The sequence below is a fragment of the Equus asinus genome, chromosome 6, assembly GCF_041296235.1.
Source record: "Equus asinus isolate D_3611 breed Donkey chromosome 6, EquAss-T2T_v2, whole genome shotgun sequence".
NCBI lineage: Eukaryota > Metazoa > Chordata > Mammalia > Perissodactyla > Equidae > Equus > Equus asinus.
Window position 1 is genome coordinate 90,340,353 of NC_091795.1, and position 26,126 is coordinate 90,366,478.

At 39.6% G+C, this 26,126-nt stretch overlaps 1 protein-coding gene across 3 annotated transcripts in view; it reads left to right on the plus strand.

The window, feature by feature from the left end:
• The window catches only part of NBAS (NBAS subunit of NRZ tethering complex), a 335,592-nt gene that overhangs the window by 220,651 nt on the left and 88,815 nt on the right, over nt 1–26,126 (plus strand). For all 3 annotated transcript variants that reach the window (XM_014848079.3, XM_070512577.1, XM_070512578.1), the window contains exons 41-44: nt 6,561–6,790; nt 9,873–9,983; nt 17,293–17,543; nt 18,596–18,930. In XM_014848079.3, coding sequence (XP_014703565.2) covers nt 6,561–6,790; nt 9,873–9,983; nt 17,293–17,543; nt 18,596–18,930 — 927 coding nt within the window. The remainder of the gene's footprint in view (nt 1–6,560; nt 6,791–9,872; nt 9,984–17,292; nt 17,544–18,595; nt 18,931–26,126) is intronic.

A 26,126-nucleotide genomic window follows, 5' to 3' on the forward strand; every position in this document is an offset into this window, starting at 1 on the left:
AAAAATGGAAACATGTCTTTTAGTTTTATATGCTAGAGAAGCAAACCCAGCAGGGGATGAAATTCAAAACTTTATGGTAAACTATTTCTAAAATGTGTTTTTTTAAGCTACTAATTGAAAATACTAAGTAGAAAATTATCTCAAGCAAATAACAACCCTAGAGGGGAAACACACCACCTGTTTAAAACTTTCCAAACAATATTACCAAGAAATAGAGGCTATTAAACCAGAATGGATTTGTTACCTTTACTAGTAAGCAGTAGATTAAGTCATGGAGCATTCTGTTGTCATGAATATTTATGCATATTTTGTTTTTACAGAGACTTGACCATATTATCTAAAGAAATCATATTTTATTCACCCCCCTGAAGAACTGCACTGCCAAGTTTTGGGGAAAAAATAGAATAATTTAACTCAACACACTTTCTTTTTTAAATTTTTATGGCTTTTTATGTTATTAGTTTTCACAGCCTGTGATGTTTTGCAATATCACTTTGAATACTGAATCTGGAAGATTTTGGAGCTACCTAAAAAGCCCTTCAGAAGGTTCTTAGAGGCTAAAAGCTTTCATACCCATGGATCGTGTCATTGAACTGAGCTGGGAAGAAGTGGGAGAGAAGTTTGAATGTACTCTACACAAAAAACTTAGAGATTTTAGGTGTGAGGTTGCTAGGCGAGAGGCCAGAAGGCTGGACTCGCTTCCTCCCTGCAAGATGACAGCCAAAGATGCCCGAAGCGCAGATAGGCATCTGTAAAACAGGAACAGCAGCCTCCAGTGCACATCCCTGGATTGGATGATGGTCAAATGAAATTCATGTTCAAGTGCTTTAGAAACTTTAATGTTGTACCCTTTGGGGGTGAATGAACGTAGGTGTGAAATGAAGTGTTGGAGTGAGTAGAGGATGCTCTGGAATATTTTGAAAGAAATTGTGATAAGCTCAGGGGAAGAATTCTTATTAAAATTTAAATTGAATATTGGAAGTAATCATGACCAGTAAAGTTCCTTGAGGAAGGGATAGAAAGTAGTAGTGATAATCGGAAGAAAATAATTTGCATAGAGAGCTAGAACTCACAACATGCTCCTCCATCTAGTCTCATTTAATCTTTATGAGGGCACTATAGAGAAGAAATTTCTTCAATTTTAATAATGGAAAACCTGAAGCTCAGGGGGAAAGGACCAATAATCCAGGTTATTTCATGCCAGTTCCTGTTTTTTTCCCCATAGCTGATTTTCCTTTTTCTTGGAAGCCTTTGTGAGTTGTTTCTTCTCATTGGTATTATGTTTTACACAGTAAATTAAAGTATTGAAAATCTTCCTATACTCTTAAATATCTGATGATCCATAAACTTGAAGATACTTAGAAACCTATCATCAAGGAATTAATAGAATGCCCCTATTCACCATTTTATTAGGACAGAATTTTTTTTTTTGAGTTCATAATAATTTACATCAATGTGAGATTTCAGTTGTACATTATTTCTTGTCTGTCACCACATAAGTGCTCCCCTTCCCCCCCAGTGTCCCCCCCCCCCCCCCCGGTAACCACTGAACTGTTTTCTTTGTCCCAGTACTTGTTTATATTCCACATATGAGTGAAATCATCTGGTGTTTGTAGGACAGAATTTTAAATGGAGGTGTATGTATATCAAGGGATTGAATGGGAAATAGTATTCTTTTTATTATTATTATTATTATTTTGGTGAGGAAGATTAGGCCTGAGCTAACATCCATGGCCAATTCTCTTTTTGCTGATGAAGATTGCCCCTGAGCTAATATCTGTGTCCATCTTCCTCTACTTTGTGTGTGGGACACCTGCCACTGCATGGCTTGATAAGTGGTGCTAGGTCCACATGTGGGATCTGACCCTGCAAATCTGAGGCTGCAGAAGTGGAGCATGCAAACTTAACCACTATCCTACCAGGCAGGCCCAGGAAATAGTATTCTTGCTCATGATTCTGAAACTCTCTCTGTTAACATTAGAGAAGAAGAAATGAAAGGCTTAGAAATACAGCTCACATCAGATATCTAGTTGAACACCTACCTTTGTGTGTCCTCTATGGTCGTTTGTATTTATACACATGTGTGTGTATGTATCAAAGGGATGAGAGGAAGAATATGTGTGAGAAAAAGTCAAGTGGATGTAATATAGAATGACAGCATTAAATCCATCATTAAAAGTCAATCATTTGTAAAGGGACTCTAATGCCAAGTCTTATTTACATTTGGTAGGAGTTGGGTATACACTGGTCTCATCAAGACCCTTATCATTTTAAGAGATACCCCTCCCTGCATACCAAAAATAAAAGGTAGGTTCTTGGGAGCCGTTATGCTTGGGAGTCAGATCCCCACCCTGCCCCTTACATTGAATGGCCTTAGTCAAGTCGCTCACCTCCTGTACGCATCTGTAAAGCAGAAGATACTAGTAGATGCCTGTCCCATAGGATTGTTAGTATTAAGTGAGATTCAGTTCATGTCTGTTTAGCACTGTGCCTGTTTCGTCCCGAAGACTGAAATATTAAGTATTTGTTCTTAAATATTTCTTTGAAAAGTGAACACATTTGATGTACAGAGAATATGAAATAAAAATTATTCACAGAGGGACTAGACAATTTCTACTTTATAAAGGAAAAGAAATTAAAGTTGTTTATACCACGTAGGAATCTATTGGCTATAGCTTGTTGATCTGAAATTATATTTTTAACAAAGGAATCTGTTCTGAATATTTAGTGGAGGCATAAATGAGCTGAGATGTAGAACTTCTCTAATTCCACACCTGGAGGGATTTATAAGGGTTTATTTTATGTTTGAATTCTTACACGTTCGTAGGATTTTAGTCCTAGAAAGATGATCATCTAGCGATGCTCCTTTGTTTTACATCTGAAGAAACTGAGACCCCAGGGTCAAGAGAGGGGATTAATTGCTGCCTCCATGGAGTTCCCAGCATTCTGAATGTGTGAGCCTGTAGTGGTGCTTGTATTCAGATGCCTTCTGTGAGTTGTGTATGCGGACGTCTTTGTCAATCACTCCTTTTTAATTCCTTGAGAGTAAGCTCTGGGTCCAATTTGCTTTCATATAATAATGGAGAAAAAAGTACTTTCAAATACCTTGCTTTATTGACGCTTTACAACAAACCCTGAGGAGGGTGTGCTTATTAACTCTTACAGGTGGAGAAACCGAGATATGAAGTAACTTGCCCCAAGTTGCTTCTCTACTAAGTAAGGGAGCTGGAATATAAATCAGTAGTACTGACAGAAAGCTACTGCTGCTGTTCAACATGTCTCCCTTTTACCCCACACTTGATTTTTTTTTTAACTTTTTCTGTTTTTTTGCAGGGAAGGATTCACCCTGAGCTAACATCTGTTGTGAATCTTGCTCCTGTTTTTTTTTTTTTTAACTTCCCAAAACCCCAGTTCGTGGTTGTATGTCCTCATTGTTAAATTCTTCTCGTTCTTCTTTGTGCGCCGCTCCCACAGCATGGCAACTGACAGGTGGTGTGGTTCTGCGACCAGGAAACAAACCCGGGCCGCTGAAGTGATGAGAATGCCGAACTTTAACCACTAGGCATGGCTGGCTTACACGTGATTTGTGCAGGAGACTCTACTGTGCTCTGGAAAAGACAAATTCACAAAGTATACATGGTTTCTGCCCTCCGGAAGCTATAATTTAATATTTATAAGAAAATGCTATGTAAAGTAAATTATATAACAGAGGTATATAGTCAAAGTGTGATTGGTGTATGTCTTTGAGTAAATTCCATAATCCCTTTCATGTTTGCAGCCCCTGCTTCGTACCAAGCCCTTGTTTGTGTATTTTATATATATTGTCTCTTAGGTTTCTCAAAACCATGCAAAGCTACATATCATTATTGCCATTTTATAGATGAGACAATCAAGTTCAGAGTTGTTAAGTAACTTCACAAAGTCATCCAGCTGGTGACTTCTCTCTATCCATGCTTATTTCACTATGCCATGTCATTTTCTTCATTGGCAAAAGGAGAGAATGGATTCTTTTTGCCACCTATGAAAATGAAAATTGTATGTGGAGACTTGAAACTTTCTGTAGGATAAAGAAAATCCTATGTAAATATTAGCATTAATAATTATACTCATTATTGCTATGTGCTACCATTTTGGAGCTTTAATTTATATTTGGTCTTGGGATTTGTTTCATAAATAGTATTAGAACACAGAATAGAAATGAGGAGGTTATACTATTGAGGTCTACTGAAAAGTTTGTAGGCTACTCTCCCAGTACAGGTACTAAATCCTTGAGATGCCAGAAAACAAGTAAAATTGTGGAGCAAAAGCCGTGAGAAACCCTTGGGAGAATGAAGGTAGTTGATTGCCTGAGTGGGGAGTGGGAAACAGCAGCCTGGTAGGGAGCAGCAGGGAGTCACACACGCAGATAGGCTGGATGGTTATAGCCTCTCCTTCAAAGTGCATTAGGCATTTTCAGGCTGAGGGCTTCAGTCTGAAACTACAGGGTCAGAGTATATATGAAGAAAAGCCTTCTGCGTTGTTTTGGTGAACATGGATTTGCCGTTGGAGTGCAAAACTGGGGCCCAAGGAGCCCCGTGAAAGAACAATTAGCAGAAGATCTCTCCTGCCACCCTGAAACCCTGATTGTTGCACATTTGCTCCCACTTGCTCCACCTCTAGGCAGAAAAGTGGTAATCAGATGAGATGTGAGAAGCTCAGGCGCCAACAGTGCACACGCAGGATGCAGAGCAGGTGTGGATGGGCTGGCTGGCCCCTGAGCAACATGCCCATACCAGATAACTTCAGACATGGCTGTGCCCCTGGCAGGTGATTCAGGGTGGTGCCTCAATGGCTTCAGTCAATAAGTAGAAAGGGGGTTGAGTTGAATGTCAGCTGTAGAGTCACTGAGATCTGAGGTATGGGATCTCTTTTGCCTAAATCCATTGCCAGAAATACCATCCATTTGTAGCTGATTCCCAAATCACTTGTAATTGCAATTAGATTTGCTTTATTCACTCCGTCTTTCTATATGATCTTAGCCACCTAGTCTTAGCACATACTCTACTCTTTACTGGAATTTGCCTCCCTGTCTTTTGCTGCCTTTTTTACTACTGATACCTGAGTAGTTAGCCTAGACATTAACTCTCCCAAGACGACTTCTTGAGACTTGCCCACATCCCGCTCCTCTGTACTCCCATAGCACCCTGTGCTTACTTGCATCACACCATTTTACAATTGTTTGCTTGATTGTCTCTCCTAATAGACTGCATTCCTGAAAGGAAAGGTCACATCTTTTTAGTACATCACCTGGTACATAAGAGGTGCACAAAAAATATTTCTTGAATGAAAGATGGTCTTGTAGCTTACTTTGAAGAGTTAGTTTTCAAACCCAAGTCTTTTGACTTGATACACTAAGTCTTTTTTGAGACTAAGACTCAGTGTATGCATAGAAGTAGGGAAAAAAATTAAGTATAAGAAAGCTGACTTTTTCTGAGATCTACCTGTTGGAGTCCAAGAAGATTTCTTTAATTCGTTTTTATCAGTACTCCCCAGTTGTTCCTTAATAGGATCAAGAGAGAGAATGTCAGGCTGGCGTTGGTAATGTAGACTCGACATTGACAAATCTCCTGTGTAGCTCGGAATAATGGCTCATACATCAGAACTGCTGACAGCTTACTATAATTGGGTACCTTTCTGAAAACCAAAGATAGATTCTGGAGTTTTTTCCTAATTTGTTTATATTAAAATATATCCATGTCTTCCCAGAAATTGGGAGTGATTGAGTTACTGTTGTTCAAGTGTTAGGCTCCCTGTTAAGTAATTCCAAAATCATGGCTGAGCTGCTCTTGCTTCGCTGACACCCAGACCAACTTTAATATGAATAAATGTGGCCAGTTAATCATTTAGTCTCCTTTCCTGTCAGCTGTTTGGTTCTGGGTTTTGTTCTATTTGAATAGTTTTATTGTTGTTAGAGAAGCAGCTGAGAATTATAGAACAATATCCCATTGAGCCCCAGGTTGAGCAGAGTAAATCTTGGTTGGATGCTTTCTTACATGACTAGAAGAGTTTATGACTTCAGGAACAGGGACGGGTTTTTCCCTAACTTACCCTTGCAGAAGACACTTTTCTACTTAGCTGTCTAGGCGTTTATAGTGTTGTTATTGAACTGCAACTTTGTTCTTAAGAACACTTAGATGGTGGTCAAAAGAAAATTTATCCAGGGGCAATGATGACTAAAATTACTTCCAGGGTGAATTATTACAAGTGATTAGATAATTGAGGAACAAATCTGATGTAGGATGATGGTAGTTGAAAAAGCAAGTATATATTGTTTTTTAAGTGGCTGGAGATTTTTGAGCTTGAAGAAGAGAGCAGGAGTCCAGAAACCTGCTTCTAGACTCAGTTCTGTGTCCTGTCTTTGTGGCCTGCAAAATGTACCATCTCTGCAGTTGACTTCTCAGGTTGGTTGTGAGCCTTGATTAAAGGGCAACAGTGCGAAGGGCCAAACAGGTGCCCAATGGACGTGGTCTTCTTCTTGTTACTCTTTTTTTCGTTATTGTTACTCTTTTTGTTACTCACAGGCGGATCCCAAAGAGCTAATCAAGATGGTCACCAGACATGTGACTCGATATGGATGTGAATCCTGGCCCGAGGATCTCGCCTCACTCACCAAGCAGTTACACTACTACAACGAACGCCTGCTGGATTCCACTCAGGCTCAGATCCTTCAGGGCCTGCGGAAGGGGGTGGACGTGCAGCGGTTTACTGCTGATGACCAGTATAAAAGGGAAACTATCCTTGGCCTGGCAGAGTAAGCGATACCTTTGTCTCATAAAGAGATGGAGTTCAAATATGAAAGAACAAGTTGAATTATCAGGACTATTAATCACAGTCCTTTGAAGATTTACAATCATGGTTGCTATAAACAGGGTTTCCCCTTCTTCTTCTGATTGTATGAGGGATGTGTGTGTCTTCCCAAAGGGATCAGTAGATGCAGACTACATTTTGAGCCTGCAGATTTAAATAGTAAGGACAGGAATTATTTAAAGAAAAAAAGTTTCCCGTGATTTTGATATCCCAATACAAGATGGTTACCATGTTAGAGGTGGTAAGATCTGATCAGGGGTGAAAAGTGTGATGCTTATTAGAGAAATTTAAAAACAAGATTACCTTTTATTCCTGGCTGGAATCTCACTTTTCAAACTACATGGCAGTTTAATTTCTTCAGTATGTTAAAAATTAGATACAGTTGACCTAATACCAGAGGAAAGACCCAGTGTTGTGGGTTCATGGCACCCTTATCTGCCCTGGGTTTCTGGAGAAAGAAAAGCTCATTGGAACTAGCAGTCTCTCTTGTCAGAGGCCAGTAGCAGCTGCCACTTTGTCCCCTTCACTTAGCCCTTTGGAGAGAAGAGCAGGCCCCGTGTGAGATGGCAGTCCTGTGTAAGGCCCAGCAGAAATAGTTCCTTTCTTGGTATGGAATTCCCCTGGGTTGTAATACTGGTCTCTGTTTTTTTAGATACAATGGGTTCAGATCAAATGAGAATTACTTACGTGTCAGAAAGTGGGAAAGTGAAAAAAACAAAAAGGAAAAGTAAACACCCCAAATTCTTTTTAGAATAAGGCAAGAAAGAGAGAGATCAAAGAAAGACAGTAGGAACAACCCGTAGCAAGATTCAGTTAAGAAGGGAAATACGAATCTTTTTCTCTTCCCCTCTATTCTCCTGGAGGTTCATAATTTCATAGAGTCATTTAATGTCCACTTTGAAAGTGACTGAAGGATCATTTAATCCAACCTCCTCACTTTTGGAAGAGGAATCTGAGAGCCAAAGAACTTGAAAGAGTTCTTCAAGCTCACACAGCCAGGGTGGAGCCTGGGCTCCCTATTTCCCAGTCCAGTAGGCTTTCTTTTTGGGCATTTCGTAATCCTTGGTGACATGCTTATGATTTCTTAGAAGAGGGTTATTGTGCAGAATAAAAGTTTATAAGATAAGGCACACCTTACATCATCAATTAGATTTTGGTAGTATTTTTGCTCTTTATTTTGTTTTTTAAGTATCTAGCTAGCATATGCTATTTGAAGTATATCCTAAAGGACAAATTCATGCTTTTGATAAATATATAATAGAATCTTCTCCACAATCTGTTGCTTAGAAAAATAGAGCAGTCTTTGGATGGCTTGTTTAAAATGTCTCCAAATGTCCCTGGGTTTTCTGAGTTAGCAGTTCTGTTTGGAGATGGGATTTTAGTGTCTCACATACAAGAATCATTGAAGGACCTGCATCCTCCTGTTTGCAGCTCTACCTTCAGTTGTACACAACAGGACCATTCTGCATTTGTTTATTAATTGTATATTCGTTTTAATGTCAGTTTCCTGTGAGTGCATTGTATCTGTCCTTTATTGTCTATATATCTTAGATAATACATTCTTGATGGTTAGTCAGGGTAACTTTGAAGAGGGCGTAACATAGTTTGATTTCTTCCCACCTTTATCAAGTGATAAAGGTATCCATAGTAAGTGAGCATGTGCTTGGTGTCAGGAAATGTGCTAGACTACTATAATAGAAAGGATGAATTGCTAATGGTCCCCATTCTCAAATAATTCTCATTCCATCATGTGGAAGTAGATACTCAATAAATACTTTAAGAAATAGTTTTAAGTGACAATGACCTAATAATCTATGTTGGCTTCTTTTTTTATAGTCCATGAGCAAAGAATGGTTTTTCCATTTTTAAAAGTTTGTGGAAAAACGAGAATTGAAAAAAACAGGGAAAAGAAGAATATACTACCAAGACTATATGGCAGCAAAGCCTAAAAGATTTACTCTCTGGCCCTTTAGAGAAAACGTTTGCCAGCCCATGGCTAATCAAACATACAAATGTCCTGGTTTCCTTCGCTAGGGTAAATATAGTCTTAGCAGTATTACTTCGTAATAACAGATATTTCATCCCTGCATCTGTGATTTTGGCCACCATTCCTCCAACCAAGAATTCCATCGTACATTTCTCTACTTCTGAGAAATAGGGATCCTGCAATAGCCTTTCCAAAATGGCCTTAATGTGGGTCTTCTGGACAAGAATTCCTCATATGCCTAGAGATCCTCAAATCTGGTGACACTATTCCCTGGTTTAAACCTTTCACTGGCTCTCCAGTTGAAGCTGGTCATTCTTTCCTCTCTGTTCTCACGGTATTTTGTAATCTTCTCTTTTAGCACTGCCGCCCTTGTATTTAATTACTAGTTCATGTTTCATATTCTCCACTGAAGTGCAAGTTCCTCAAGAAATATCTTGTTTGTTTCTATATTCTAAGCAGCTAGCACAATACCTGGCGCAGTGTAGAAAGCATAAAAGTTTCTTGAGTGACTAACTGTGAATTCTCTAATATCTACCCATAGGGCAGGGATGCATTTCCTTTGCACTATTTTTTGACTCTAGGCTCTAGTGTCTAGACCAGGATTTTTCTGACCTCAGTACATTTTGGACTGGAGAATTCTTTGTTGTGGGAGGGCTGTCCTGTGCATTGTAGGGTGTGCAGCAGCATCCCTGATTTTTACCCACTAGATGCCAGTAGCACTCTCCTCCTCCTCTTCCACTGTGACAATCAAAAATGTCTCCAGACATTGTCAAATGTCTCCTGGGGGACAAAATCACCCTCAGTTGAGAACCACTGGTCTAGACGATTCCTTGGTCAGTTGCAATGCACCACAGTGAAAAAGGAGCATTAAAATTCCTTGGAGGTACTTTTCCTGAATTACTGTGAAATGTCTTATTAAGGACTGTGCTGACCGCACCCCTCTCAGCTGGAGAGCAATCCTAATGAACATTTTCTTTGCTGATTAAAGTAATGTGTTTCTCTTCTTTCCCTTCCCTTTGGCTGATGGACATTCTTGAAGAACACTTGAGGAAAACGTCTACAGCATTGCTCTTTCTCTGGCACAGCGTTACAGTGTCTCCCGTTGGGAGGTTTTTATGACCCATTTGGAGTTCCTGTTCACTGACAGTGGGTAAGCACACAATTCTTATGTAAGTTTATTTCCATGTCTTTCTTTTTAGAGTCTATCTTAGCAGAATCTTGAAGTTGTAAAGTACAATTTCACTTTTCCTTTTGAGCTATACTGGACTAGTATCTTTGTACCTTCTCTCTATACATCTCTGATACACAAATATTCTAACAATAGTCTATTAGTTTTTCTTTTTAGTAATAACAGTCCTGAGTTAGATACTTTAATATTCATTCGTTTATTCAAAGGTGTTTTTTTGAGAATCTGTTGTGTGCTAGAACAGTGGTAAGTGCTGGGGTTACAGTAGACTGGCATGTTGAGAAAAGACTTTAGGCAGGCCAGTCTGGACACATAGAGACCAGTTAGGGAGCTCCTGTAGTAATAAACTGTGTGACAAGTCACCATGGCTTGGAGCAGGGTTTTGAAAGTACAGAAGGAGAGATGAGAATGGGTTTCAGAGATATCTAGAAGGTGAAACAGATACTACTAAATAAATTTATTAATAAAGATAAGCAAGACATGAAGGTGAGTGAAAGGAGGAGAGTTCAGAATCATCTTGAGGATTTTACTTGGTCTCCCTGTTGGATGGTGATGTCATTCAGTGAGACAGGGAAGACTAGTTAAGGACAAGGTATTTTGAGGGGAGGGTAGAAAAAGATAAAGGAATGGAGGTGTTACAGGTACAGAAATGCCCAAGAGGAAAGGTCCAGCAGGCAGTGGATCTTAAAGATCCGGAATTCTCAAGAGAAGGTGGAGCTGGAAATGCTCATTTGGGAGTCGTACACACATACATGACAAACAAGTTATGTTGTGGATGTGCTTTGGGAAATAATCCAGAATGAGAAAGGAGAAGGACTTAAAATAGACCTGGAGGGCTTCCCACAGTTAATGGTAGAGGAAGAGCTGCCAGCAAAAGGGACAAAAACAGAGCACCAAAGAGAAGCAGGAGGAAAAGCAAGAGAATCTTGTGCTGGGGAAGCTTTGGGAAGAAAGAATTTAAAAAATAGGAGGGAGTATTGAATGGGGTCAAATCCTGCTGAACGGTCAAGAAATGCTTATATTTAGCATCTTTAAGTTTTATTAATCACTTTGAAATGTTAACATCTACAGTTTCAGTATTTATGGAACTGCTGCATGAGTGACAGTGCTGTCCATGATAAGTATTGCGCTGACTTCACCATTTTTGAGGCACAGTAATAGGTTCAAATAAATGTTTCTTATGATATGCATATTGGCTTCTTAAAAAATATCTCAACATTTTGTTAAATATCTTTTTCCTTTCATTGAATGTTACATAAAAGGATGTCATATCCGTACAAACAGGATGCTTTGTTGGCCTCTGAATATATTACAAATTATCAGGCAATCGAATAATGTGCAAGACTGTTCACAGCATAGCATTATACCTGATAGCAGTGTGATTATGCAGATGCAGAGCAATTACTAAAGCAGGAAATCACTGCCTCCTGGCATCCTTACTTGTGAGTGACAAAACACCTCATATTGATTTAGCAAGCAGCATTTGCTGCTCCCTGTTCTTTACTTAAACGACGGTAGTTTACCTTACTGTTCAATCAAACTTGGTAACACAGCTATTAGAAGTCAGCCTTGTTAATACAGTAGAAATTGCCCAACATTTACTTGTTGAGTCAATGCCAATGGGAAGTTAATAGGTCAGAATTACAAGGAAAATAATGTTCTTTGCCTTCGGGTTTGTTTTCCTTTAAAAAGTCATTTTCCCCCCAAAGTTGATTTCCCTACAATTTTACATTCTTGCAAGAGCAAGTTAGAGCTGTGGGGAGGTGAATAGACTATAACACATTTACCTTTTTCTGAAATGAAACAGAAGATACACAGAGTCTATGCCTGAGGGTTGCTGTTGCTCATAGGCAGGCTTGTGTCCAGATTGCCACGTTGTAAAGAATTCTGGATTCTGTCCTTCTCTTCCATCTCCTCCTCCCTTAAAGAAGTCTGGCTTGGCTGAGGAGTTAGTGTGAGAATGGTTAGTGTATGGAGAGGGGATTTAAGGTAGCTTAGCTTTTCAAAAGTATGCCATGATTAAGCTTATAAAAAGTTGAAAATTAGGTAAAAATTCGAGACTAGGAAAAATCCGTATTAGAGTAGGAAGGTTGAATATAGATACTTAAGTCATAGGTCTTACATGGTTGTTAAAATTGAGCCATACAGTTGGTTTTGATCTTTCTTTTATCCTGAGGGGAAAAAAGATCATGACCAAGACTATGATTTGTGTTGCATGTAAGAGGAAACCTACGAGTCCTAAAAATGGAAGAGCTAATTACTGCCATTACCAAAGTGGAAGCAATTCCCTCCAGACACCTGCAACCTTCCTTTCCATATTGTGATCCTTCAGGCCACTTTTCCCCAAAATAGTCACAAAACATAAGCGAGAAGATGCATTTGGGTGTGTTTCTGTCCAGTGGAAAGTGCTCAGACTTTGAATCATGCAAATCTGGGTTCACACCCTGCCTCTGTGACTTCCTACTAATGTGTTCTTGGTGGACAAGTCGTTTTATCCCTCTTTGCCTAAACTTCCTTCTCTATAACATGAGTATTTTTATTCCATTTTGTAGAACTGCTGTGAGATTTAAGAGATTTATACACAGTACCTGACATGTAGTAGGTGCTCCAAAAAAAAAAGTAGCTGTTAATTCTGGATATAGGGCAGATTTACTGAATCCGTCCTATGAGCACTGTTAGCCCAATATTGCATATCTGATTTTTGAACAATTACTTTTCAGGTCAATATGGATATTAATGATAAGATTTCTGCTTTCTGAGAATTAAATGAGATGACATAGTGCTTAGTGTATAATAAACACTCAATAAAAGATGCCTGTTACTATTTCTGTGCTATAGTGTCTCTTAAAATATTTCTTGTTAGAGAGAGAATAATATGAGACTGTATACATCAGACAGAGTTGAGATTTTATGAGAAATTAAAAGGCTTCAGGGGTCAGGGTTGTCTTTATGGAGGACACAAAGCCTGTTCACATGGCCTTCAGTGTCACCTCTCTGTTCATGTAAAACGTTCTGCAGAGAAACTCACCGAGTATTCATGTGACAAGAAATAGACTCTGAGATACGCATTATTGATCCTCTTATCAACAGTCTAGATGACCTTGAAGAGTTAAATTCCATTTTTCAGTTTGCAAAGCCACTTGGCCAAATGTTGGCAAAACTGAAAAATGCCATGACCATGTTGACCACGTTTTCCCTGTGTAATCATGTATTCAGCTGTCAGGCAGCACTGCAGATCAAGCCTGCCACGTCAAGCTCATTCTGAGGCATTTGTGTAGTAAATACCTGGGATTTGTTTTCCTCAGGTCAGAGTAGTTGTAACTTAGAGGGTAGAATTGTCTCTTTGCCCAGGAATCAGTGGCAGAGCCTTGTTCACTTATGATCACAGTCATTAATTTGGATTCATATATCTTCAAACTTTGAGGATTAGTCTTTGGAAGAAATGCCTATAAGTTACTGCATCTGAACTATGGGAGCCCGTATCCTTTCCCTTTGCTCTCTCTTCCGCCTTTCCCAGCAGCCCCCTCCCTTCTCCCACTTCCACTCTCCTTCTTCCTCTCCCCTTCTAAGTGTTCCTTTCAGTCAGCTATGGAATTGTATTATCACTCAATCGCAGACTGAGCAAAGAAAAATGCACTTAAATTAATGTGGTTTTTTATACGAGTATAAGTCCTTTCAATATATGCTGTTCTTGAATTACATTTTTGGGTGATTGACAAGTTGAAGCCAGAACAGAACACCTTAATCATGGGATTAGTACTAATAATTTATTCCTTGTGCATTGGGTAAAACTAATGCTAGTTTCTTCCTGTGGTTAATCTCTGAAAGTTAAATATGCACTATATATATAAGCTGTTTTATAGCTAAAACTTTGAGAAAAAGCACTTAAACAGTTTTTAAGGGTAATCATTAATTTGATCAGTGAAAAGTCCACAGTGGTTACATGGTATTTCTTCCTGCTCTGTTAAATGTGGGTTCTTTGGAATTGTTTTCCAAGCAGAGATTTCATTTCTTATTCCAAAGGAAAGATTACAGCTTCTTTCAATGGAAACTATTAAAATGGGTTATTGATTACTGGAGTCTATGAAAGATCTCAGCACATTGTAATTTACTGAAAAGGGAGATTTTGGTATTTATCATGTGTCAGTAAAGGTATTCCAGTATCTCTTTTGACAAGATAATTGGGTAAAATTGCACATCAGGCAAACTGAATCATAGGCACTGAAGAATTAAGTGGGTGGGCAAGGGGGAAAGTAGTGTTGATTGAGAGAGACTATATCCAGAATCAAGTCAAACACAGATGAGCTAAAGCTGTTATGGTGTAGTCATTGTCCATTTTGTAGATGAGTCTGCTTTGAATACTCTGTTTATCAGGGTGTTAGGAATGAAGTATGACAGGAGAACTCTTTTATTGCTGCTGGGGAGAGAACTAATGTCTGCATTATAGAAAGAATCCTGTTTTCAAAGTAGTTGTTAGTGTGGGCACCTGACCTCGTCAGTTGGTGGCTGCTTTGTGATTAGGTGAACAAAATGCACACTGAGTCCAGACAGATCTGGAAGCTTGGTCTTAGGCAAGTCACTTAACCTCTCTGGCGGCAGCTTCTCATCTACAATTTTGCTAATTACCTGGATTTAACTTGCTTCGCATAGTAATCAGCATAATGAGTGCAAGTTTGCTTTCCCTTCTCCATTGGGCATGTTGTTCTGCCTGCAAATCTTTGTCAATAAGACTCATCTTAATGGGATTACACAGTTTCTTATTTACTTCTTCACTACATTATTTTCAGACTTCATTTTGCAGATCATGAAGGAATATCAGAAATTCTGTGAGTCGCTTTCATGTAGCACTGTGTGTATAGTATCTTTCAGAGATGACGTTGCGTATTTTGAATAGTGATAGTATCAAGAGTATTTTCCAACCAGCCATCCATTTATACTACTGTTTCTTATGCAGACGTTATGCTTTCTTGTCTTGATCCTCGTGTTTACGTTATTTTTGCTTCATTCCTTCCTGCAATGCCAAGGTCAAGTACTTCTTTGTTAAGCCTTCTGTTGTCATTGATATCTACCTCCTCTGAAGTCACAGCTTTAGGGACCCTTAATTGGAATATACTTGCCTATGTACTTGCATAGCCTACTCTTAATTGGAATATACTTGCATGCCCTTTGTCAGCCCATCCCATTATTTTGCATGGTTGTTTAACTCTAAGTATTTATAACTCAACTAGGTTTTCAAATCACTAGATGAAAGCTCTATGTTGTAAATGTTTATACCCTCCCCAGTGCCGAGCACAGTGCCTTGTCCACAGAGGACACCTCAATTTTTGTTCATTCACCCATCAATTTGGCACTCATAAGAAGTGTTGAATGTTTCTTTTATAGCACACACTGGTGCTTGGAACTGAGAAACTAAAGATAAAGAACATGTGGTCTCATCTTTGCCACCCGTGGTACATAGCCTAGTGAGGGAGACAGGTAATGAAAAGTTAAAACATGTTCTGAGTACCAGACTAGAAGGATATTCAGAGGAGGCGGCCAGGGACATTTTTATAGACAGGAATATTTTTGTAAATATTTTTGTAAATGTTTGAATTATGTCTTAATAAAAAAATAGGATTTCTCTTGAAGTGGAAACTAAAAGGGCATTTTTAAATTACTTGATAATTTTGACTTTATAGATTTTTGCTCTTATCCCAGGTGTTAGCATACTCTCATAGAAATTTTTTTTTTTTTTAAAGATTTTTTTATTTTTTTCCTTTTTCTCCCCAAAGCCCCCCGGTACATAGTTGTATATTCTTCGTTGTGGGTCCTTCTAGTTGTGGCACGTGGGACGCTGCCTCAGCGTGGTTTGATGAGCAGTGCCGTGTCCATGCCCAGGATTCGAACCAACGAAACACCAGGCCACCTGCAGTGGAGCGCACGAACTTAACCACTCGGCCACGGGGCCAGCCCCTAGAAATTTTTTTTTTGAGGAAGATTAGCCCTGAGCTAACTACTGCCAATCCTCCTCTTTTTGCTGAGGAAGACTGGCCGTGAGCTAACATCCAAGCCCATCTTCCTCTACTTTATACATGGGACGCCCACCACAGCATGGCTTTTGCCAAGCGGTGCCATGTCTGCACCCGGGATCCGAACCAGCGAACACTGGGCCACCGAGAAGCGGAACATGGGCACTTAACTGCTGCACCACTGGGCTGGCCCCTCACTCTCATAGAAATTTTAAGACATAATTTATATTAATTTTATCTATGTAACGAAAAACATGATAAACAGGGTATCATATTTCAGAGAGGTTGCTTTTAAACTATATGAAACCTAACTTTGATACTGCCAGAGGTCTCACTCACTGCCCCCAGATACTGTCACTGCTCCTGTTGAAAGCCCTGGAAATCGGGCATTTCTCTTAGTGCCAAGGGCTGCCTGAAAGACTCTTAAAATAGAAAGTTGGAAGCTCATCCTCATGGAGCATCAGGATTACACTGGGCTAGGGGCACTGTGTTCTGTCCAGGGAGAGGCACAAGACCAAACCTGTGCCCTCTTCCCCTTCACCCAAAAAAATACAAACTGATCAACCAAACAGAACTCCTTTAAGATTTTTTCAACAGTTTAACCCTGAATGACATTTTTTATTACATTATAAAGATATCTAAGTCAAGATGAAAATATTAAGACATGATATTTTATTCAAATAGCATTCATTACTACAGATAATTCAAGTGAAAGTGCAAGTATTTATTCTTTCCTGTTTTAATTTTATTTGAACATAGTACCATGTTTGGGTCTATTGAATATCAGGTTCAAGGCTATTGGATGTAAAACTTATGCCTAAAAGTTGGGATTATTTCTTCCCCTCACCATTTCCTATATTCCTGAAAGAATAGATTGTTTACATTTTTGTAATGAAGCTCAGATTTTAAATTTTTCCTGTGACACGAGTAAATAATGCATAGTGGAAGCGGACAGATCTGGGGTCATTCCCTAGCTGTTAGCATTGGGCAACTCTCCTAGCTGCAGGAATGGGAAGTAATACCTACTTTACAGGTTTCTCTAGACCCACGTGAGATAGTGTGAAAATTGTATAGTACAGTAGTAGGCATTTAACTCATTTGTTTCCCTTTGTATGAACTAACTGCATCCTGGTGGTTTACTGTCTTTGATTAGATAGGAAGAAGGGACTAATAAGAAGTAGCTTTTCTTCCTGAGTTAAAACAAAGAAACATGTTGATTAATAAACGAGCCAAATCTTAACACAATTTCTTTGTCTCAATTTCAGTTTGTCCACAGTAGAAATTGAAAATCGAGTCCAAGCCCTTCATCTCTTTGAGACTTTGAAGACTGATCCTGAAGCCTTCCACAAGCACATGGTCAAGTATATTTACCCCACTCTTGGTGGCTTTGACCATGAAAGGCTGCTGTATTATTTCACTCTTCTCGAAAACTGTGGCTGTGCAGATTTTGGGAAATATGCCATTAAACCAGAAACCCACATTCGACTGCTGAAGAAATTTAAGGTAGTTGCATCAGGTAAGATGATCGTTTTCCTGCTTGAACTCATTGTTTAAATTAAATCCAGGGATTAATTTTCTGCACACGGTCGTGTTCATGCATTGTGGCTGGCGCAGGTCTGAAACCACAGGATTTTGATGCTAATTGACTTTAGTTATTATCTTCCCAAATCCTTCACTTACTGCTGAGGGAATTAAATACCAGAGAACTGAGAAACCTATTGAAAGTCACACAGCAACTTATAGGAGACTTGGTAGTACTAAAAGTTTTTGACAAATGCTCTAGAGGTTTGTTTTTCCCCCTACTCCCATTGGGTATATGTTATCTATATAAATGACAAGGCTGAGACACTTTGCAATAGGCAATTTGGCACAATTTCACTTCATTGGAGCCTATATATTTAAAGTATGTCTAGAACCCTTAATTAAGATCCTTTGAATCCTTGATAAATTGTGGAAATCTTTTGAATGGTGTCTATGTTTCTTTATGTTCATAACTAAGAAATTAAACACATTGATATCTCTCAAATCTGTATGATCCTTATAATTTACAAGGTGTTTTCAAATCTTTGTTTATTGATATTCAAAATGATTCCGAGAATTTACTTCAGTTTATCAGTGGTTTACTGAGTAATCAGGTTAGACCCTGGACTAGACACAGAGGATGAGCAGTAAGATTCCATTCTTGCCTTCAAGTAGTTGATGGGATGCCAGATAAATAGCAAATGAATGTAATTTGGTTTGGTGAGTGCACTGATGGAAGAAAACAGGGGTGCCATGGAGGGATTGAAGAAGCGAGGAGATAGTGCCATTTCCAGTGCACAAATGAGGGAAGTGAGGCACACAGACGTTAAATGACCTGTCTAGGATTGCACAGTTGATTAAGTTGCAGGCTGGACTAGAACTCAGATCTCCTGGTCTCTCTAACTGACAAACTAAACTATCTACCCTAACTAATTGGTAGAGAAATCTTTTCCTTCAGCCGTCCAGAGGGCTGCGTGTGTGTTTGAAAGCTCCCGTATGTTTACGTTGGAATGAGCTACTCTCTTTTTTTCCTTTCCTTTCTAATAGGTCTTAATTACAAAAAGCTAACAGACGAGAACGTGAATCCTCTGGAAGCGCTGGAGCCAGTTCTTTCAAGTCAAAATATCTTATCTATTTCCAAACTTGTTCCCAAAATCCCTGAGAAGGATGGACGGATGCTTTCCCCAAGCTCTCTGTACACCCTCTGGCTACAGAAGTTGTTCTGGACTGGAGACCCTCACCTCATTAAACAAGCCCCGGAGTCCTCACCGGAGTGGCTGCATGCCTATGATGTCTGCATGAAGTACTTTGATCGCCTGCACCCGGGTGACCTCATCACTGTGGTGGATGCAATTACATTTTCTCCAAAAGCTGTGACCAAGGTAACCAAAAAGAGTTTAAAGTAGATTAAATGCTTTAGAAGAAATGAAATTGCTCGTAACATTCTGTAGATTTTTTTTAATGTCCTTTCTTGAAATGGAAAATACTTACATGTTTGGCATTTTAATGTTTTGCTAAGCATGAGGTATTATAATTGGGAAATCATTTTCCTCTATCACAGATGTGCAAGTAGTCTAAATCAGACTTGACTTTCTCATTTACACATACGTTTTGTACATGTTAAAGTTCTCATAATATGTCATTTTATAGTAAATCCTCCGTCCTGTTCTTTCCACTTGACAAGTGGAAGGAACCTCCAGTGCCCAGCCCACATTACCTGCATTGAGAGGCAGGCTAACAACCTCGCTGTGGTTAAATTGAGCCCTTAGAAGGTTTCACATGAATACCGTGTAGTATATGGCTTGGTGATAGCATTATCCATGGGGTCTAGGTTGCATTTTCCAATGTCTACTCTATGCTCCAGTCTGAGCCCTTTAACTGGATTCTAATTCCTGCCTCCATCCTTCAACAATGTCTGGTTTCACGCAGAGTAGATAATGTAGGTCGTTCTCTTCCCCTTCTTGCCCTCTCACCCAGAATTAGTGTTAAACAAGTGTGAATTGCTCACTGCTTGGACGGAGGGCATTGTCTCTCCTAGAGAAATCTCCCATCCTCTGTTCTCAGCTGCTGAGCTGCGTTGCCTTTGCAACTTCCTCTGCATCTTCTCCTGCCCAGCAGATTTCCCCCAAGGTGTCAAGTCTGCCCAGTACCCCATCCCAAGTATTTTTATTATAACTAATGTGATCCTGAAAATTGAGTGTAAAGGCTAAGAATTCAAGTCATTCGTTTGGAGGTTGGCACAGGCAGAGATTCAAACATCTATGGGGAAGCTAGTTTTAACTAGCTCACTAGATTAATAGCTGCAGATATCCAAGGACTTTGTTTCCTTGTTATTTTAACTTGTCATTTAGTTAATAACTTGGTTTTAAATTTTACATCCATTGCTATAAAAAGGAGACAATGATTTTTGTGTGTGTATCCAGTTTTTTTTTTTTTTTTTTGGTCATAATAGCTTATAACATTGTGAAGTTTCAGTTGTACATTAATATTTGTCATACACCATATAAGTGTGCTCCTTCAGCCCTTATGCCCACCCTCCACCCCCCCGTCCCCCTGGTAACCTCTAATTTGTTCTCTTTGTCCGTAAGTGTGTTTATATTCCACGTATGAGTGAAATCATCTGGTGTTTGTCTTTGTCTGGCTTATTTTGCTTAATGTAATGCCTCAAGGTCCATCCATGTAGCTGTGAATGGGATGATTTTGTCTTTTTGATGGCCGAGTAGTATTCCATTGTATATATACCACATATTCTTTATCTAATCATCAGTCGATGGACCCTTGGATTGCTTCCACGTCTTGGCTATTGTGAATAATGCTGCAATGAACATAGGGGTGCATAAGTCTCTTTGTATTGTTGATTTCAAGTTCTTTGGATAAATACCCAGTAGTGGGATAGCTGGGTCATCTGGTATTTCTGTTTTTAATTTTTTGGAAATCTCCATACTGTTTTCCACAGTGGCTGCACCAGTTTGCATTACCACCAGCAGTGAATTAGGGTTCCCTTTTCTCCGCAACCTCTCCAACATTTGTTGTTTTTTGTCTTGGTGATTATAGCCATTCTAATGGGCATAAGATGATATCTAAGTGTAGTTTTAATTTGCGTTTCCCTGATGATTAGTGATGTTGAGTATCTTTTCATATGCCTATTGCCCATGTGTATATCTTCTTTGGAAAAATGTCTGTTCATATCCTCTGACCATTTTTTGATTGGGTTTTTTGTTTTTTTGTGGTTCATTTGTGTGAGTTCTTTATATATTATGGAGATTAACCCCTTGTCACATATATGATTTGCAAATATTTTCTCCCGGTTGGTGGCTTGTTTTTCCTTTTGTCCTTAATATTTTTTCTTTGTCGTTGACTTTTGCCAGCTTTACTCCTATATGCCTTACAGTAGGTCTTTTTACATTAACGTAGTTGGGAGTTCTGGTAGACTCTTTCACATGGATTTCCATCTCCTTCCCCAGGGTTGGGAAATTCTCTGCTCTTATTTCTTTGAACAAGCTTTCTGCTCCATTCTCCTTCTCTTCTCCCTCTACAATACTTAGAATCCTTACGTTGCATTTCCTAATTGAGTCAGCCATTCCTCTGAGAGCTTCTTCGTTTCTTTTTAGTCCTACTTCTCTCTTCTCCCTCTGAAGCATTTCTATAGTATTGTCTTCTAAATTGCTAATTTGGTCTTCCATATTGTCAGTTTTATTGTTTAGGGAGTCCAGATTTTTCTTTATCTCATCCATTGTGTTTTTCATCTCCAACAATTCTGATTGGTTCTTCTTTATAGTTTCGGTTTCTTTTGTGAAGAAGCTCCTGAATTCATTAATTTGTCTTTGTGTTTTCTTGTAATTTGTCGAGTTTTCTTATGATAGCTATTTTGAATTCTTTGTCATTTAGGTTATGTATTTCTGTGTCTTTAGGGTTGGTTTCTGGGTACTTATCATTCTCCTTCTGGCCTGGAGATTTAATGTACTTTCTCATACTGCTTGATGGTGTAGATTTTTGCCTCTGCATGGTGTTATTATCTGGTCCCCACTGCCACATGCCTCCACTGGGTTGGGATCAGGTGCTATGAATTCTGGGCCCAGTGTGATCAGGTACTCCCCAGCTCTGGCCACTGACTGCGTTTCTTTCTGTGCGACCTCTGGCCAGTGGCAGATCTGGAGCACTGGGCACGGGGAGGGGTGCTCTCCTTCACCTCTGCTTCCCCTGCCTCTTCTTCTCACTCTGTGTGGAGCTCTGGATGATTGCAGGACTGGAGTGCCAGGTGGGGTAAGGAACACTTTCTTATACCTGCATGCCTCCCCCAACTGCTGCCTCTCACTCCGCCTGGTGCTCTAGGCGCTCACAGGGCTCCACTGTCCGCTGCTTCTCTCTCCATGTCATGCTCTGGGTGATTGTGGGGCTGGAGCACTGGCAGGGATGGATGGGGCGCCTCTCCTCAGCTGCGCACCTTCCCCAGCCAGCCCCTCTCTCTTTGTGCTGCGCTCTGGGTGATTGTGGGGCTGGAGCACTGACGGGGACCGGGAGCTTCTCCTCAGCTGCTCACCTCCCCTAGCCAGCACCTCTCTCTCCGCAGACCTCCTGCGGATCAGCTTCCACTTCCTCTGGAGTATCCAGCCCCACCACCACCTTCAGATGTATGGCTGCGTGGGTCTCTCAGACGTCTTTTGTGTTTTGTGTATGTCCTCTGTTGGTGTATGAATGTCCTTTTGGTTGTATTTTAGGGGGGAGAGTCCAAGGGAAGAGCTCACTCTGCCTTGATGCTGATGTCACTTCCAGACACCAAAATTTTCAGAAAGACTTCTAGAAAACTTTAACCTTGGGAAACTCCATTAGCTAAATTAAATTCACTGGGATTTGAATAAGGGAAGAAAAGTTGAGATAGAAAGGGTCTTTATTTATGTTCTTTTTCAGATATGCCCAGTAGCTATTCTTTGTATCTAGGGTCTTTTTTTCATATTGGCTGCTCTTACGGAGTTTCAAATCCAGAGGGGCAGGCAGACGGGGATCCACGAGAAGTGCTTACTAAGGGTGGGCGTTGGCATGAGGCATTCATATGAATGTTAAGAAGTCCTCACCCACAGGAACATAACGTGCAAAGGCAGAATCCCCAGGCAAACTCTGCTGCCCAACAAGCTGCCAGTGTCCTCAGATTCCCAGCATGCTGTGTGCACCGTCCCCATTTTTGCTGTTTTTAAGGAAGAAAATAAGGATGATTTTAAGGGGAGGTAGCATGATATATTTGAAAAGAGCACAAGGTTGGAGTCATGTAAACCTGGCTTTGAAATCTGAACGTGCCACTTACCAGCTCCGTGGTTTAGCCTCAGGAATCTCTGTTCCATTTTGCCTCCTTAGGGCAGAGGCTGTGGCTGAGTAATCTGTGAAGCAGATAATATTATTACCCTGAGTTTAATAGGTGAGGAAACTGAGGTTCAACAAATGTAACTTGGTAATAGAGGAGCCACCAATGAACTCGAGGAGACTTATCCCAGGGACTTTGCTCTTAGCCACTGAACTGTTCTGTCTCTAGGAAGTCATGAAAGAAGCTGCTAGAGTGAAGGGACGTGAAGCCATGCTAGGAATGTGGGAGAGCACTGGGACCAAAGAGCCCAAGCGTTTGTAGTCCAACTGGAACAGCCCGTCATACAATGTGTCCAGAGCACAACTGAGTCTAAAGGGGGAGGTTAGACACTTCCCACACTGGCAAAGTGTGGGAAAAGACAAGAAGAGTCCAGCAAATGTTGGTTTCTAATCTCCCAGAAGGAAAAGAGCTTCAAAGTCTAAGTATTAACAACACAGGAGGTATGTTTTGGAAGGAAGGGACTGAACCAAGTGGGGAGTTGAAATCCAAGGAAATGGCTTCAGAGCTGGGTGGGCCCTGTGAACTGGCTGAAGGAGCTAGACAACAAACACACCAGCCAGGAGGGTGGAGGGACTTCACTCTGAGGCTGTTTCCCTCCCCGCAGGCTGAAGGAGGCTTTAAGTGTTTTATATGAGGGCAGGAGCAAAGCCCAGCACGGCCAGCCAAGGCCATATGCTAAATGTGAGCACGGATATGGAGTAGACAGCTCCAGACTTTGCAACAGCAATTACTTACTCATGCTTAAACTTGAGTTGGGTGTAGAGTTCACTCAGCATTCGGATACTTAAGATGTTTTACGGCAGACAATTTTCAATTATAGCACTTTCTTATCACCTTAGTTTCTTAATCTTGTACCTTTAAAATATCTGCCAACCACCTGAAAATGTATGACACACTTGTTTGTGCACATATGTGCATTTTTCCTGAGGAAAAGATACAGTGTCCCAATAAGGATTGAGTCAGTTAATTAGGGCATTGCATTCTCTTGGTTCAGATGGTATAATCCTCAGCAAGATAGTTTTTTATTGTAAACTCTCTCAACAGGTGGTTTTCTACTGAGTTAGGGAAGCTATAGAAAAGTGAGACAGATACATTTAAAATTAATTTTACATCCTTAGTCTAGCTTTATATTTTTCCCCATTTTATTAATTGCAAGCTTTTAATTTTCCATCAGGCAGGAAAAGTATAAAGGTTAGATACAATGTATGTTTGAAATCACACAGTGCTGTCCTAGGGAGAGAGAGTATAAAATTCGAATCGAAATACAGTCTGCACATGTCAGAGGACACATTTGGAAAAGGAAATGCAGCTGGATTTGGCCAAATTTGCAAAGCACCAGATGTTCCCACAGCTTGTACATGATGTTAAAGATGTGAAATAAGTGTATACTACTCCTATATAGTGTGCCGTTTTCACATGTGTACCCACATGTAATTAAGAACCAAACTTTTGGAAAGAACTGGTGAACTAATTCTAGAGTGTGTAAAAAGAACAGTAAACAATTGTTCAGATACTAGAATTCAGATGGGAATATCCTCAAAGCATGAATTTAGTTTAGTACACATTCCATGATAAAATAAACCAGAGTAGAATCTTTGACCTCATGATAACAGTCATTCAGTTGCCATTTGCATTAGCAGAATTCTTAGAAGTTCTGGAGAGAATATTCACAAGATGGTATTATGTCATGTAGGCAGAGATTAAATCTGCCTGACATTTGAGGTGATGACTATGCAGAAGGGAAAAGAATACAAACAATACAAAAGAAGGGAAAAGTGCATTTGCTCTAAATCAAAATTGTCTCATTTTGCTCAAGTCAGGTTAGTGTTGCTCTCCCGTTGCTTTTCCAATTCAGTGATTAGAAACATTTTTGTAGAAGGGACAGGGAGCAAGTTAGTGAATTAGAAATCAAGGAAAATGATCAAAGAAGTGGAAACTCAGGTCAAAACAGTATCTGCTTGGTTCAGATATGATGTGATTAGGTAAGGGCGAGCTTATATGTAATCTCAGCCTTCATGTTTTATACTTCCCTCTTGCTTTGAATTGCTGGTATAGCTGCATCCATAAATAAGGACGTGGAAAACACTCCTCTTACTTAGGAAATGCTACCCAGAAGTTTGTCAGGCTCCTTCTTTAAAAGCTCCAGGTGATCACTGAGTTAGAAGAGGTCTTCTGGTATCCTGCCTGGGGCTTCTCAACTTGGAATTGGATAGATATTAACCACCCTCTCCCACCCACCATGGGCCCACTGTTGCAGGTCCCACCATTTATTTTTGATGGGAACATGCTATCTCCTTCAGGTTAGAACAGAAAAGTGAGAACCGCTTATCTAGTCTGTCCTCTGACTTTCAAGCATCATTTCTATTGATAACTAAGCCACTACCTCTTTTATATATATATATATATAAGGCATCTTTCTTTGGGCTCCTTATAGTTCCCACTTTTTGGTTCTGCCTTCAAGAGCCGTGAAAACCATGTAAGGGCATCTCTTTTTCATATTATCACAGTTCAAATTCTCGAAGTAAGCTACTCTTCTTCCTTATCTTGTTTTCTTCCTTATCCTGTTGTCCAGACTATTTGACATAAAAATCTGGAAGAATAAATTTATCTTAAAAACCATGATGTGACCTGAAAATAAAATTTATTTCATTAAGTCTTGTCTCAATCAAAAGGCTCCATTGTAGCTATAATTTTAGGGTCTTCACAGTGCTAATATTTTTAAACTAAGGATGGTAGCACATTTTTCACCATAATGAGCAATTGGTGTCTGAAACCTACGTAAAAATGTTCAGGTAGTGCATATTATTACCTGATTGTGTGACTTGCTGTGTGACTGTCTGGTGCATAACTTCAATGCATGTTATGTAGATTCAGACTGAATCACTAAGTATTGAGGCATGAGCTGTGTGCCACACATAATATTAGTTGCATTGGCGACATTAAGATATAAAAGACATTCCTGTAAGAAATTTTAAATGAAATTTTTTTTTCTTCTGCAATAAAATTATTATAATTGAGAATTACACTCCTCATGAAATTAGAAATTCTTTGAGGGGTAGGGATGATGGCTTTTATCTCTAATTCTTCAGCTCCTAGCACAGTATAAAGTAGGTGCTCCTTAAGTGATTATTTAGATAATTAATTATCATCACAGATTTGTGACTTAAATCTTTTGATCTTCAGATGCCTTAACATTCTTTTTTTTTATTTTTATTGAGTTAA